Raw genomic sequence first — 13,967 nt, forward strand, 5'->3', positions numbered from 1 at the left:
ATTCTTTTGGATTGTTCTAGAAAAGGGCCGGCTTTCCTCCTAGCAGAGAGCCGCTTCTGTGGGGGGCAGGTGAGGGTAAGCCCTTTCAGCTCACCCCAAAAACTCTCTTCCCAGGGGCATCTGGGCCTCAGGCTTTGCAGGAGCAGGTCAGGCTGGCTGCACTGGTTTGCCCGAGCTGGGAAAGCTAGCCAGGGTGTGGGAGAAGTGCGTCTGGGGGCCCCTTTCCCAAGTTTTTCTTGCTGCAAAAGGCCTAGCTTAGCCTGTCTTTTTCTATGCACAGGATGGCTCTTGCTCACCAGAGCCTCACAAAGATAATCGCTCAGGAAGTGTTTCAGCCAATCCAGGGCCGCCTTACACTCCGATTTGCCGGGCCAGCCAATCGGGGATGAGCTCTTATTAGGCGGCCAGATCATCAAGCCGAAGTGCCAAACCCTTTTTCTGTGAGAACTAGGAGCCTGTCCTCCATGTTTTATAAGTATTGACATTACACAGTGTTAACAATGCATCCACAGAGGTAAGCTCGACTTTTTAACCATCTTTTCTCCCCCTCCCTCTGAGACATCCGAATTGTGGGCGAGCAGTGTGATTTCTCTGTGGCTGGCCGTGCCACACTCACCCCCACAGCACTTAGGTTAACTTGGAACTGTTTAGAGAGAATTTTTTTGCTTTCTTGGGTCACATGGCTAAGTAGCCATTAGCCATAGCTTGATTTTGCAAACTGGCAAGGGCCTGGCACACCTTTTCTTCCACCAGGACATGGTGTTTTTGGAATAGTTTGAAGCTAGATCCTGGTATGCCAAAAAAGAAGCTGTTTTTTTTTTTTTTTTTTTTTTCTCCTCTCTCTGTCTCTCTCTCTCTCTGAGCAGTTTCCCCCCTGCACTATTGTCTTCTCCTGTGTCACATGCCTGCTGGGGGAAGAAAATGGAAGGTGAGCAGGAGGCAGGCTCCTCTCTCAGGAGAGCTCATGGCAGACAGCAAAGCAGGCAAGTTTTCCTCTCCAAAGAGGTTCTGGGAAGGCTGGACTAAGTTTTGACCAGAGAGGATGTGTGTTTTTAAACAGAACCAAGCCCTCAGCAGAGCAGGGCTAAGGAGTGCTCCTGGCTCCTGGGGCCTAGGTGGGTGGTGGTGTCTCTCCATGGTCTTTTCTCTCCCTACAGGGTTTCTTCACTTGAAACTACATTGTTCAGCCTTTTTTCCTGACTTCTGTTGATAACAGAGTGTTCTTCTGCAAGCCAGCCTACAGCCAGCAAATGTTTCTGAAAGTGTTTTCTAGGCTTTGGAGGAAGTTTTTGGAGTAGGGATGGGGAGAGGGGGTGGGGGTGGGGTGGGGGAGATGTTGGACAACATCCTGCAATAAATCTGTGAGGACTCTTTTTTGGATCCCTTAGCTCTCTATTCTTGCATGATTTTCAATGAACTAATGTATCTTTTATCCTTTTTCCTTTCCCTTTTTTTTTTTTTTTCTTCATTGTGTCATCCTCTGCCCTCCTGTGTGACAGTGCAGAGGAAATAAAATCACGTCTGTGGCTCATGACAGCATTCCCTATTCAGTTGTTGGGTTGTGTTGTTGTTGTTGTGTGTGTTTTTAATAATCCCTTGTAACTGTTTAAAAAAATTTCCTTTTTGATCAAGTCCCAAATCTGCCAGCCTGTTCTCTCTTCTTAACTGTGGAAAAATGAGACGGTTGCTTGAACATGTTGGGTAAGTAAAGCGATCCATTTCCTCTGTGACCATGTATAAAGAGTTTGGCGAACATTTGGGGTCTGTTTGTAGTGGGGGGGGGTCTTGGCTATAGCAGTGGAGGGCTTTTCATGAGCAGGAACCAAACAAGGGCTTTTTAATAGTGTCTTGATTTTAGGTGACTGTTTGAATCCACTGTTTTTCCTGAGAACCTGCAGCTAGGATTGAAGATTACACTTCCTGGTAACCCTCAGACAGGGGAGCCGTGCAGTTCATTGTGACTTGCCTGGAGACCTTTAATTGGGTTTGTTTGGATATTAGCTAGAACTCTGGGCAGGTGATCTGCTTGTGAAATATAAGAAAGTGCTTGTTCTTAGAGTCACAGATCCTTAAGCAAGTGGTGGGGTAGGAGCTGGTGATGGTGGTGGTGTGTGTGTGTGGGGGTGTGGGGGTGTGTGTGTGTGGGGATAGTGGTGTCAGTACTCAGGTTTTAAGATACTGACACTGAGTGCAGAATCCCACCCACCAGCAAACTTGATTTGATTCAGGACTCACTGCACAACAGACCTGGCCTTTTCCAAGGCTGACCCACACACATCTGTATGCAGGCTTGCCTTTGCTTATGAATTATTTCTTACTTTGTACATTTCCCCTGATCTCTTAATGTGGCATTTAGAACTTCAGAGTGGAAAAAAGTGGACCCTTGTTTAGTGTTCGCTTTAGAATTTCCCTAGAAGTTCCCTGCATCAGTTTCCAGCCTGGAGACCAATCCAGCATGACTGTAAATGCTGGAAATATATTCAGTTGCTGTGTTATGCCAACCTGATGGAGTCACTAATCTTTTTTTCTTTTAAATTAGTGTCCAGCTTTTAGCACCAATCGGATAAAGGCTCATTTAATAATGAGAAATGTACCAAATTATAAGTTAAGAAAAGTCTGTTGTCAGGCCAGCTTCTTAGAGTAAAATTGCAAGGAGCTAATGATGTTTTATATACTTAAAGCTGGACAGTTGTACTGCCCCACACAAGTAAGTTCAGACACTTAGCTATTTTCTTTGTTCTTATCTCCTGGCTGTAAATGGATATTACATAACTAAGGTTCTTGTGGCCTCCCTGGAAGCAATATCTAATCACAAGATTCCTGGTTTGGTGCCTTCAACGTCTGCATAATGGTGTATTTGTTGGGCTGGAAGGAAACCATAAGGGCAAGGGATTTGTCCTCTAAAAGCTCACGTTAAACATGGCTCCCACAGGTTTGCACAGCCAAGATCTGTTTTCAAATCTGCAGCCAGCCCCAGCAAGTTCCCAGCCCTGGACCACGCTAGCCGAGTTTCCTGGGTACTGTGGCCACCGTCAAGCATGAGTCTGTGAAAAGTCAGTTGGTTTCAAAGTAGCATTATTTTCCAGTTTCACTTGGGGGGAAGAAATAAATGTCTGCATTGCAGCAGGACTAAGTAGGCACAGCAGTGCTGGCTCACAGAACAGCCCAATGGGGCTCCTCTCCAGCTTTTGAACCAATAGCCTGGGAGGAAAGGTTACAGATTGGCAATTGCAGTGGCCGAATTGATAACTGGGCCTTCTGGAAATTTCTACCATCTTTGTTCCTTTTAGGAAAAGCAGATCCACCAAGCTGAAGAGTCTCCTGCATTCCATTCCTAAGGCATCTCCCCCCCCCCCCCCACTTTCTTATTTACATCAAGGTAGAATGTTCTCTCTGCCACGTTTGCAAATTGCAGAGGGAGGGACAGAACATGGGCTGTTTTCCTTTTTCCTTCTGCCTCCTCAGTCCCCAAAGAGGATACACAGCTGCAAGGGACAAACACAGACACACTGGAGCTTTTGATTCCTCTCTCCCCCTCCCCTTTTTCTTCCCTCCAAGACCCTCCAGGATGGATTCACTTTCTGCTTTGGGAAATTAAGTGGCATTCACGTGGGGGAGGGGGAGTAACTGCTTTTATTAGCTCCAGAAAATGGTCAGTGTTCCGTCTGTAACTAGGAATTAATTATATATAATCACTCAGTAAACTTTCTACAGAGTTTTTCTAATTGCTGTGTGTGAACATGGTTAGCCTGTTAGAGCCCCTTCCAGTTACTTTTATAATTACCAGCTCAAAGATTTGAGTCCGAAAGAAAGAAACAATGGGGCATCTTGGATTATAAATTAGGGATGAAAACAATAGCTTTTTCCCCCTCTGTCTTTCTTTCTTGTAACCCCTTTTCTTTCCCTGGGAGAACAGTGGTGACCGGCTTCAGGTCTTAAATAGGAGAGGAGGAAAATGAGTCAATCTGTAAAAAGCCAGGGTGACAGTAACCCAGAATCCCCTGAAGGCAGGGGTAGGTTTTTTGAGGCCAACCACTTCAAATGTGTGATCTCTTTTGTTTTCTTTTTGCCTTCTTTTCCCTTCTCTCCTGTGGCAGAGGCAACAAACATTTGTCAGCTGAGAAGCCCTAGAACTGGCTTTGCCTCTGGTTGACCCTGAAAAGAAAGACACACGCAAAAGTGCCTTTGCCACCTCACAGCAGAGATTTAGGAAGGGGGTAGGTTTAGAAGCCCTTGTGTCGCCCTGAAATGCAAAAGCAAGGATTCACCCTTGGCTGTTCAGGTTGCCTAGGCTATGGCTGCCCTTCCCCCTCCCCAATCTCCTTCCAGATAAACAAGCAGGCGGGAGCCATTTCAGCCCTGCAGCTAGCTGTGCTTCGAGGCTGTCCCTCCTCATCAAGATTACCCACCTATCGGCCGGCGAGGAGCCAGCCACCCGTCCTTGCCCTGGCACGGCCTTGGGCACCATGCCCTCCTGTCTCCCCTGGAGCTAAAAAGCAGTCACCTTGAAACTCCCACTCGCAGCACCACAGTGCAGAGGCCAGTGCTCAGACCTGTACCAGTAAATGACATTATCTGCTATGAGGCTATTAGTTTGGCCTCTGAAAGCGGGTTTTGCAAAACCCGTTGTTAATTTTCAGGGCTCCGTTGGGGGTGGACAAAAAATCTAATTTGTGAGTACCCTGTGCACTGGCTGAGCGAATGTCTTACTGTTGTGTCTCTGCAGACTCCGGGTGTCTTTCCTTGGTGCTGACTGTCTTAGCACCGGCTGGGTATCTGGTGGCCGGTTTCAGGCTTCTTCACCGCCTTTTAATTTTACCTTGGCCTCCGCCCGGGGTGCAGCCCTGTAGCTTGGCTTTTCAGTGCCTGTTGTCCTTGAAGCGCTTTCATTTTACCTAGCTCCTTCTGGGCATGGATGCGAAGCTGGCTTTTAATATGGCCAAGAAAGGGGAAATGGGCTTCCTTCCTTCCCTCCCCAGCCCTCTCCCTGTGAACACTGTTTTGCACGGACACCTGTCTGTCCGCAGCATGTGCCACGGGGCTGCAGACCTCCTAACCTTCACCCGCCTCCTTGGAGGGCAAGGGGGGCCTCCTGGCAGAGCCTCCTGGTGGAGGCTCAGCTGCAAGGGAAGGAAGGCTTTTCCTTAGGAACCTGTGACTTCACCAACTCCCCCTGTCCTTGCAGATTTTTTTTTTTTTTTTTAAAGCGTCCCCACGTTGGGTGGTTGGTGCCTTCTGGTTCTGATATTGGGGAAGGTGGCTTGCACAGTGGCCGGGCTGCTTAAAGCAGAGCTGCAGCAAGTGGGCAAACTGCTACCATTTTAGCTTCCACCCAGGACTGAGGCAGTGTTGCCAGACGCCATTTTAAGAATCCTGCATAAATAGCTTAGCTCCCGATGACTCTGCCTGTTTTAGGTGAGTGCGTCCATAAAGCTGCTCCGCTAACCATTCCCTTCCCCCGCCCCCAAGCCAAGAAAGCAAAACAACCCCAACCCCAAACAAAAACCACAAAAAAACACCTCCCCACACAACACAAACAAAAACAACAAAAAAAAGGAATTGCAGATTTAGGGAAGCATTGGTTTTGAAAAATTTGATGTTGGCTGTTTTGTGATCTAGAAGAGGAAGGTGTTGTGTCTGGGGGATTAACTGTTTCTTACAGCCTGGACCAGTTTGGGTGTTTTGAATGACAGCAAAAAGCTGGAGGCAAAGTCCTGGGGAATGATGCATGATTCTGGAATTGCTGCGGGATGATCCTCAGCTGTGGAGCCTGAGTCTCTCGTGCATGCTGGTTGTGTATTCTAGATGGGTTTAGGTATTCTTGGTTAAAAGTCAAATAGTAGGGGTACTTGGGGAGAAGAAAGATCTGGGCATTGTGTATCCAGGCGTGTTTCTGTCAAAACTAGATATTTTTTTTCCTCTCTCTCTCTCTCTTTTGGAAGTGTTCAGGGGATGGGATTCCTGGAAATGACGGACCAGCCTTGAGTCCTCAGAATTAATAATCAGAAGGCTTAAAACATCCTGGAGGTTCAGCAGCTCATCCACAACTTTTAATTGCTCTTTTTCAAAAGTGCATGCAGGTTAAGAGCTAAGCATAGGTTTTCTTGCTCAGGCATCGAGGGGAGAAATCTTTCATTCTTTCTGGGAGGAGATGGGATGGTGTTGGTGGTATTTGCAGGCACTGCTGTTTCTTGAATTGTCTGAAATGTATCAGTTTGTGACATCCAGAGACAAGTGACTTAGGGTAAACGTGAGTACAAGAAGTGATGGTGGTAACATAGAATGTATACAACTAGTTGATGGTGAATTTTCCTGTTGGGGTGAGAGACTGTTGTTTGATTTCCAGCTAATAATCCCCTTTCCTTGTGTGGGGCCCCCCAGCCTCCCTTGCAGACCTTAAAAGAAAAAACAAAAGTAATGTCAGTTTGAAACAAGTGCTTGTTGTTTCATTGTTTTTGATTTAAATAATCCGGGGTTGCTGGAAGCTCACTGATAGGGAAGGAAGGATGCTGAATATTTCCTAAGACTTTAATGTGTTAATGACAAGAGTTCAAAGTCTTCTTCAGATTGCAGCCGCCTTTTCTTTTGAACAATTATTGTTATTTGACTGTTGTTTTTTATTCTCCAAATGACTGTACATTCTTAACCTAAATTGACTAAGGTCTGTGGGGCATTCAGACAGGTACAAATCTTTTCTCACCACTACTTTTGATGTAATATAGTTTTTTTCTCCTCTTAATAACGTGCTAGTACTTAAAACTAAACCAAAAAAAAAAAAAACCAAAACAAAAAAAAATACAAACTTGAGTTCAGTGGTGTAGAAAAAAGGAAGTCCCTTTAGATGTGGCTGTTCAAAATGACTAATTTTGCATTCTGGTCTTTGCTTTTGTAAATGACTTTTTTCCCTTTTAATGCATAGGCACTGCAATTTCCTGTAGTCATATACAAGTTACTGTGTGCTTGGGTGTGCACACGTGTGTGCATGCATGGGTTCCCTTTGAAGGGAGGGCTTGCTGATCTGTGAAAAGGATGGTTTTCTGAAATTGTTGTGCTTAAAATCCTTGGCTAAAGCTGGTGGTGCTATTTCTAAAGTTAGGTGATTGTGCCCACTTGTAATACTTGGCAAGATAAAACAGCTTAGCCCCCCCCCCTTTTCTGCTCCAGCATTGATTATCTTAAACTCAGCAGCAAATAGCCCCCACTTCCCTAGTTTGCATTTTTTTAGCCTCTCAGCAGCATTTCTGCCTGAAGTATTCAACTCCTCTAGGCTGTTACAAGCCAAATCATTGTTCTCTTGAATACAGCCCTCCTCCATGATCAGTATACCTTTGAATGTTTTCATCCCTGCAGAAATCCTTCAAGTGGGTTTTGGGGGCTCGGTTATGCATAATTGTTTCTTTCACTATCAGGTATTTTAGTTGGATCCCAGATTAGCATTTTTGTCCATCACTCCAAATATGGGATCAGTTTCAAGAAGTTTAGGATTTCACATACTTCAGGCTAGAGGGGGGAATAGTTGGGAGAAAGATCAAGGTGGCTGTTTGTTCTTTTGAAGTGGACCATCTACCCGTCTCTGAAGTCTGCACTGAAGGCTGCTTGGGGTTTTTTGTTAAAATTTATTTCCGGTCACCCCAAGCAAGAAACCATCACCAGGGTCTATTTGGACAACCTGTGTGCGTGGCAGGCTGGGTGTGTTTCTGAGTTGACAACGTGTGCCTCTTAAATCGGAGTACAAAGTATTAGTGCTAAAATCACCTTCCACCATCACCGTTGTCTTTATTGCATGTTAGCGATGTGTTTAAATTTAAAAGGCTGCTTTCTTCAGATGGAAACCATTCGTGACAACCTGTCAGTTGTTTCTTTGGTGATTTGTGTCATAGCCTTTCTCTCCAGATGCAGCGCAAATGAAATCGTAAACGGGGTTCAGTATCAGAGAGCGAAAGGTGTTAATATTCTGATTTAAGACCCAACTACCTTTCTTCTCTCTGCTGGGACGAGTTAAGTTTGAGGCCTCCAAGTTCTCATAATTTAATTCTGAGTTATCATCTCTTCTTTCCTATCTAGTTTCCATTCTGAACCCTCTTCTCCCAACAAACGTGAAACTCCCCTAAACCTATCTCCATGGGACCAGGCCCTTTGGGACTCATCTTTTGTCACAGAGAGCCCCAGAGCACGGAATACAGAAGGGGCATTCTAATCCTTCCTTTCCTACCCAGCCTCTCTCCTGTCCTGGCTTTGAGTCTTCCAAATGGAAAATTGTAGCCATCGCATTTGGGGGTGCACCTCGTTCTTGTGGGACCACCGTCTGATGGGGGTGCATGAGGGTAACGGTGCAGATGCTTCCCACTTCGCTGGCAGCCTGAATGTTGGGGAAGTTCAGCACCTCACAGTTTGCACCCACTGAATCAGAGCCTGACTGGCTGAGGTGTGTGTGTGGGAAGATAGGAGACGGCCTGCCCTCCATTCAGTGGGGAGTTCCAGAGAAGGGGAGAGAAGATTCTGGTGGACCTTCCCAGCACAGGGGCCTGCTTTCCTGCTTCCCTCCCCCACCCCCAACTCTCAGCCTTTCTTTCAAAGAATCCTTCCTCATTCCACTTTTGTGGTGGGGGATAATTAGTCACAGCTCAAAGGAGGGCCGACGGCTTTCTCTAAGCCATCCAGGGAGCGGGAGTGTGGAGACCCCATCCCAGTTCCCGCGAGAGATGCTGGTGGTTGGAAGGTTTTGAGACACCGGGCCCTTTGCTTCTAGCCTGGGCAAAATTTTCTACTTTGTAATTCTGTACTTTTTTTTTTTTTTTTTTTCCCTGTTCCTGCCTCATCCGGGAAATTGTAAGATGTAGCAGGGAGGTCTGAGAAATGCCGCTTGCCTTCCAGGATTCAGACATCAGAACTCTGCATGCCCTGCAAACCACCTCCTACCTGAACCCGGTGTTAACAATGAGAAACTTGTTTACTCGAAGGCCGGGTTCTCATTGGCCCATGGGGGCAGATTGTAATTGTGTGTCTAAAAAAATGATTTTTTTTTTCCCGCATCCCCCAATAGCATGAGAACTGGGATAGTAATTGGACTTAAAAAAAAAAAAACCACACCAAAACAAAACCAACAACCTGGTGTTTTAAAAAATACTCCTTTAGGAGGCTTAACACTTTGTGGGGGTTTCTTGCCCCCCATCCCTACATAAGGATGGGGGATTGTCTTCAAGTTGTGTGTGTTGTAAGGACTTCTAAATAGCTGTCCCCACGGGGCAAGTTCTCGGTCTCCCTAAACCTGAATGTAATTTTCTCTATTTCAGCTTGGCCGAAGAGGAAATCAAAACAGAACAGGAGGTGGTAGAGGGCATGGATATCTCCACGCGCTCCAAAGGTGAGTGAGAGCCTCGTGTTATGTATTCCAGGGCGCAGGAGGAAATTGGAATTTCTTTTTCTTGTTGTCAGGCAGTGAAGTGTGGCTCCGTGAGCCGAGGTTGCAACACTCCTCTGATTTTGAGATGTGGGACCTTAGATGGATGAACCTAATTTACGGAGAAATGTCCTCTTTTTGCTGCTCTTCCCCTTGCGAGTCTGTGCAGGTAGACCAACCTGTCAGGGATTGTCCAGGACCGCAGATTTTGTATCTTGATGGAGGGTGGCTGGGTGCCTCTCTGCAGGGTGACTTTCAGGAATCAGAATTTAAATGAAGTATGTTCTGGAAAAACCCATCTCCAGCTGCTGCTTGTTTTCTGATTTTAATAAAACAGCCCGTTTGGAATCACGGAAGTGTTGGGGAAAACGAAGGACTTTCTGGATTTCTGGGGCCGGTCTTTGCCTTTAGGACAAAACTGAGCGAATTCGAGTAGACACAGCCGATGTCTTCTAACACAGAAACCTGTATCAGACTCGTCAGACCTCTCACGGAGGGGCTGGTACTTTTCACTTGGTGTGTGCGAGATGTTCCGAAGCTTCCCCCAAAAGGGACGCAGTTACTCACTTTTGCCTCCAGGGTGCTTTTAAACATGAGCTGCTGGAGTATTTTTCATATCTTTGGTTGATGAAAATGCTCATCTTTAAACTTAATGGTTGTAGCACGGCGTTGTTGTACCTTGGCCAGGGGCTGAACACAGCCCTGTGCTGGGGAGAGCGCTGTTCACAGCCGGAAAGACTCCCATCTTGCTGGGAGAGAGCAGCACACACAGCCGCTCCCTGCAGGCGCTGGGAAGAACAGCTTTTTGAGGATTTTTGTAAGCTTGTCATTTTGGGCAGAGATAGGGTCAGACAGTCACGACTGTGACCTGGAAAGGAGGGGCTGGCCGCTGCTGGGGCTGGCCTGCCAGATGGGGGCTTGGCATGGTCCAGAGAGGAGGCGGCAGGCGCCCCAGGTGGGAAGGCCAGGCTGCCCATGTGGGTGGTCTGTGCCCCGGGCGGGGAAGGGAGAGAGCAACAAGGAGACGTTGGGAGGGTGGGCGCAGTCAGTGGGCCTCCTTCCTCACAGCCCCATCCAGCCCATGGGGGGCCATCAGCTGGGAGTTTTGAGCAAGGAAAGAACCTCCTTGAAGGGGTATTTTGAGACAGGGGAGTATGGTTCAGCTTGCTCCCTCCTTCACCCCCGTTGTGGTTAGAATATGGAGGGAGAACCCAGAAAAAGGAAGCTGGGAGATGGGGGGGGTTTCTTGCTGTTCAGTTTCCCATGGGGCTTGGGCACCTTCTGTCTCTGTGCCTCTGTTTTCTTATCAGTAAAACGCCTTCTTATGAAGGAGGTGTTGTTCCCATTTTGCAGATAAGGAAACTGAGGTTCCTACTGGTAATGTCTCACAGGTACTAAGTGGCAGTGTCTCCAAGGAGGTGCAGAGTCAGGGATTGTCACCCTGGGCAGGAGGACAGCTCTGATCAGGACACCCCCTTCCCTGAATGTGTGGAGTACCCTATTCTCTTCCCTTTAAGTGTGGTGACCTCTCTTCTCCTTTTGTCTCCCCAGACACTCCTAGCTCTTCACATGGTGGCACCTCCCTCTGACAGTGCTACCTGAAGTGTGGCCACTCTGGGGTGACCATTGTCCCTCCTTCTTATCTGCCTGAATCCAGTCCTCCTCCTATAGCAGCCAGGACGGTCTAAAGAGCATAGATCCGATCAGTCTCATCTTGCTAACGCCTTCCACTGACCTTCCAGGACCCCGAGGCTCCAGTCTGAGGGGACCGTGCCCTACCTAGCTGGGCCAACTTGTTCACCTTGTGACATTCTGTTTACCTTCTACCGTTTCTCTCCCTGACTTCACTTGAGCCACCTGTCCTCTGTCCCCTCTTTAGGACCCCGTGTGTCCTGTGCCCTTTGCTGGGTCCTGCTGCCTATTTCTCACCTCTCAGCTTCATCTCAGATGTCATCTCCTTGGAGCGGCCTTTAGTGGCCACTCAGTGCAAAGGAGCCATTTCATCATTTTCTGTTATTTTTAATAATAACTTATAGCCCTGGCTGGTTCTGCTCAGTGGTTAGAGCATCAGCCCAAAGACCAAAGGGTTGCAGGTTTGATCAGTCCCCAGTCAGGGTGCGTGCAGGAGGCAACCAATCAACGTGTCTGTCTCTCACATCGACGCTTCTCTCTCTGTCTCTCAACCCCACCCCCCTCCACTCTCTAAGAATCAATGGAAAAAATATCCTTGGGTGAGCATTAACAAAAAAACCCCCAAATTTCAGATTTCCAGATAAGGTGTGAAGATAGTGCAGTGTTCTCGAATCACTCACCCCCACCCCCACACTGAGTTTTCCTCCTGCCATTCACCTCCTGCATTACTGTGGTTCACTTGTTACAATAACGAATTGATATTGGTACGTTATTACCAACTAAAGGCCGCGCATTGTTCAGTTTCCTTAGTTTTTCCACCAAGGTCCCTTGCTGTTCCCGGACCGTCCAGGATACCGCATTATAGTTCGTTACTGTGTTTCCTTCGCCTTGTCTTGGCTCTGACAACTTCTCAGGTTTGGTTTTTGATGACCTTGATGGTTTGGAGGAGTACTCTCGCCAGGTATTTTGTAGGGTGTCCCTCATCTGGGATTTAGCTGATGTTTTCCTCATGATTGGACTTGGGTAGAAAGGAATAATGCGTTTTGGGGAGGAAGACCGCAGAGTAAAGGGTCATTTAATTACATCGAATCATGGCTGCGTATTATAAACTGATGATGATGACCTGATCTCCTGGCTCAGGTGCATTTGTCAGTTTTCTCCCCTCCATACTGTACCCTCTAGGAAGTCACAGTGCCCACCCAGCTCACATGCAGTGGGGAGCTACTGTCCTCCGACTTACGGCCAGAATATCTACTTAAATTATTCGGAATTCTTCTGTATGGGAGATTTTGTCTCTTCCCCTCATTTATTTATTTATTCATTTATTTATATCATCATGGACTCATTTATTTTCTACTTTGGGTTATATGGTCCAATACTATTTATTTACTTTATTGCTGAAATTACTTCAGCTTTGGCCATTGGGAGCATTTCAGTATCTCTTTGACATCATTGGGGGGATGCCATCATTTCCTGCCACAGCCCTAGAATTAGTCATTTCTCCAAGGACTCCTGACACTTCGTTTATTGGAGAAGAGCAATAGAAGCCAAGATCTGAGTGCTCAGTGTGTTCATCGCTACTGATGCGACTTTGTTTTGGGTCTTCTCAGCAGACAGAGCGAAGAAACACGTATACGAGCCCATCTGTATACTCATAGCTATAGATACTTCTCTCTTTCTGTATATCAAATTAAATGAGTTCATACTACTGTCTCCAATTCTGATCCATTACTGCATGGATCATTCCAGCCTTCTCTCCTTACTTATCTGTAGCCTCCCACCATCTGCCGTTTGAAGATTCTTTTCTGGTACCTTTTAAATCTTGAGTGTACAGCTTGATGAACTTCTAACACAGGTGCGCTTGTGGGACCACAACCCAGAACAAGGTGATTGAACATTTGCGATGTTCCAGAAGGTTCCTCAAAATCACCCCCGATGTTCTTCATATCCCTTGTCCATGACCTTGTAGTTCTTATTACTTGTTGGTTGGTGGTCTTTCCTGCTAGGACGTAGGTTCCTTTGCTGCCCTGGTCCTAGATCCCTTGCTCAGTCCCCCCCGCCCTTCCATTCGAGATGCAGGATGGCATGAAGGTTTGGAAGAGCCTGGTTTTTAGAGCAAGGCTCCTTGGGTTCACATTTTGGCTTGTGCCCTGCCTGGCTGGGTTTTCTCTGTGGCTCAGTTTCCCCTTGTACATGGAGATGATGAAGATAGAGCGTTTTGGTGAAGATTACACTCGTCCACACAGAAGAGAGTGCTCCAAATGGTGCGTGAGACAGGGTGGGTGCTCAGAAATGTTAGCCATGCTTAGAGCTGGCATGAACGGGGACGAGCCTTGTATCCCTGTCTGTTGGGTAGGGGTCCTACTTACCTGCTTCTCCTGCTGTCCCACTTACAACCTCTAGGGGGAGGGCTTGGAGGGAGGGCTGGAAGCTCCGCCCACGTGATGAAGACTTGTGCAGGGTGACCAGGCAGGCTTGGACAGGCAGGCTGGGACAGGCTTTCTGTCCTGTTGGCCTCTGAGATATTTGAAGAAAGCTGGTCTGCAGCTGTTTGGACTGGTTTTCCCAGGGCGGCTGGGGCCCCTGTTCTGGCGGGGAGTCTGTGGGCAGGGGAAGGGGTCACCTGGTTTTGAGGACGATCTTTCTTTCTCCCCAGACGCTGCCTCGGCTGCTTTCTTTGTGTGGAACTGAGCTCCCGGCATGGAGGGGCTGCCTCTGTGCCTAGGGAACCTTCCTGACAGCCTCTCGGGTCAGGCAGGGCACTGCATACACACAGGCCTGGAATTATGAGGCTGGTTGCTGGGTGTCTGAAGTCATCATGGTCAAATGTGAGGTGTGCAAAGGCTGATGGGATGTAGTCTCATCTTTCAGGCCTAATTAGCTCAAAATCCGAGGTGTGGTGATCTGGGCTTAGTGAATAGACAATGGAATCCTC

At 47.4% G+C, this 13,967-nt stretch overlaps 1 protein-coding gene across 32 annotated transcripts in view; it reads left to right on the forward strand.

Annotated features, from left to right (window-relative positions):
* Positions 1-327: 327 nt before the first annotated feature.
* Positions 328-13,967, forward strand: part of ZMYND8 (zinc finger MYND-type containing 8) — a 110,834-nt gene continuing 97,194 nt past the window's right edge. For 6 of the 32 annotated variants that reach the window (XM_036244147.1, XM_036244137.1, XM_036244148.1 and 3 more), the window contains exon 1: positions 9,294-9,364. In XM_036244147.1, coding sequence (XP_036100040.1) covers positions 9,340-9,364 — 25 coding nt within the window. In that variant the 5' untranslated portion in view covers positions 9,294-9,339. Of the gene's footprint in view, positions 515-1,488; positions 1,702-5,553; positions 5,816-9,293; positions 9,365-13,967 lie in introns of those variants that run through there. The other 26 variants (XM_036244142.1, XM_036244138.1, XM_036244135.1 and 23 more) reach the window with 25 other exon arrangements.

Source organism: Molossus molossus, unplaced genomic scaffold (assembly GCF_014108415.1).
Source record: "Molossus molossus isolate mMolMol1 unplaced genomic scaffold, mMolMol1.p scaffold_m16_p_6, whole genome shotgun sequence".
In the NCBI taxonomy this organism is placed as follows: domain Eukaryota; kingdom Metazoa; phylum Chordata; class Mammalia; order Chiroptera; family Molossidae; genus Molossus; species Molossus molossus.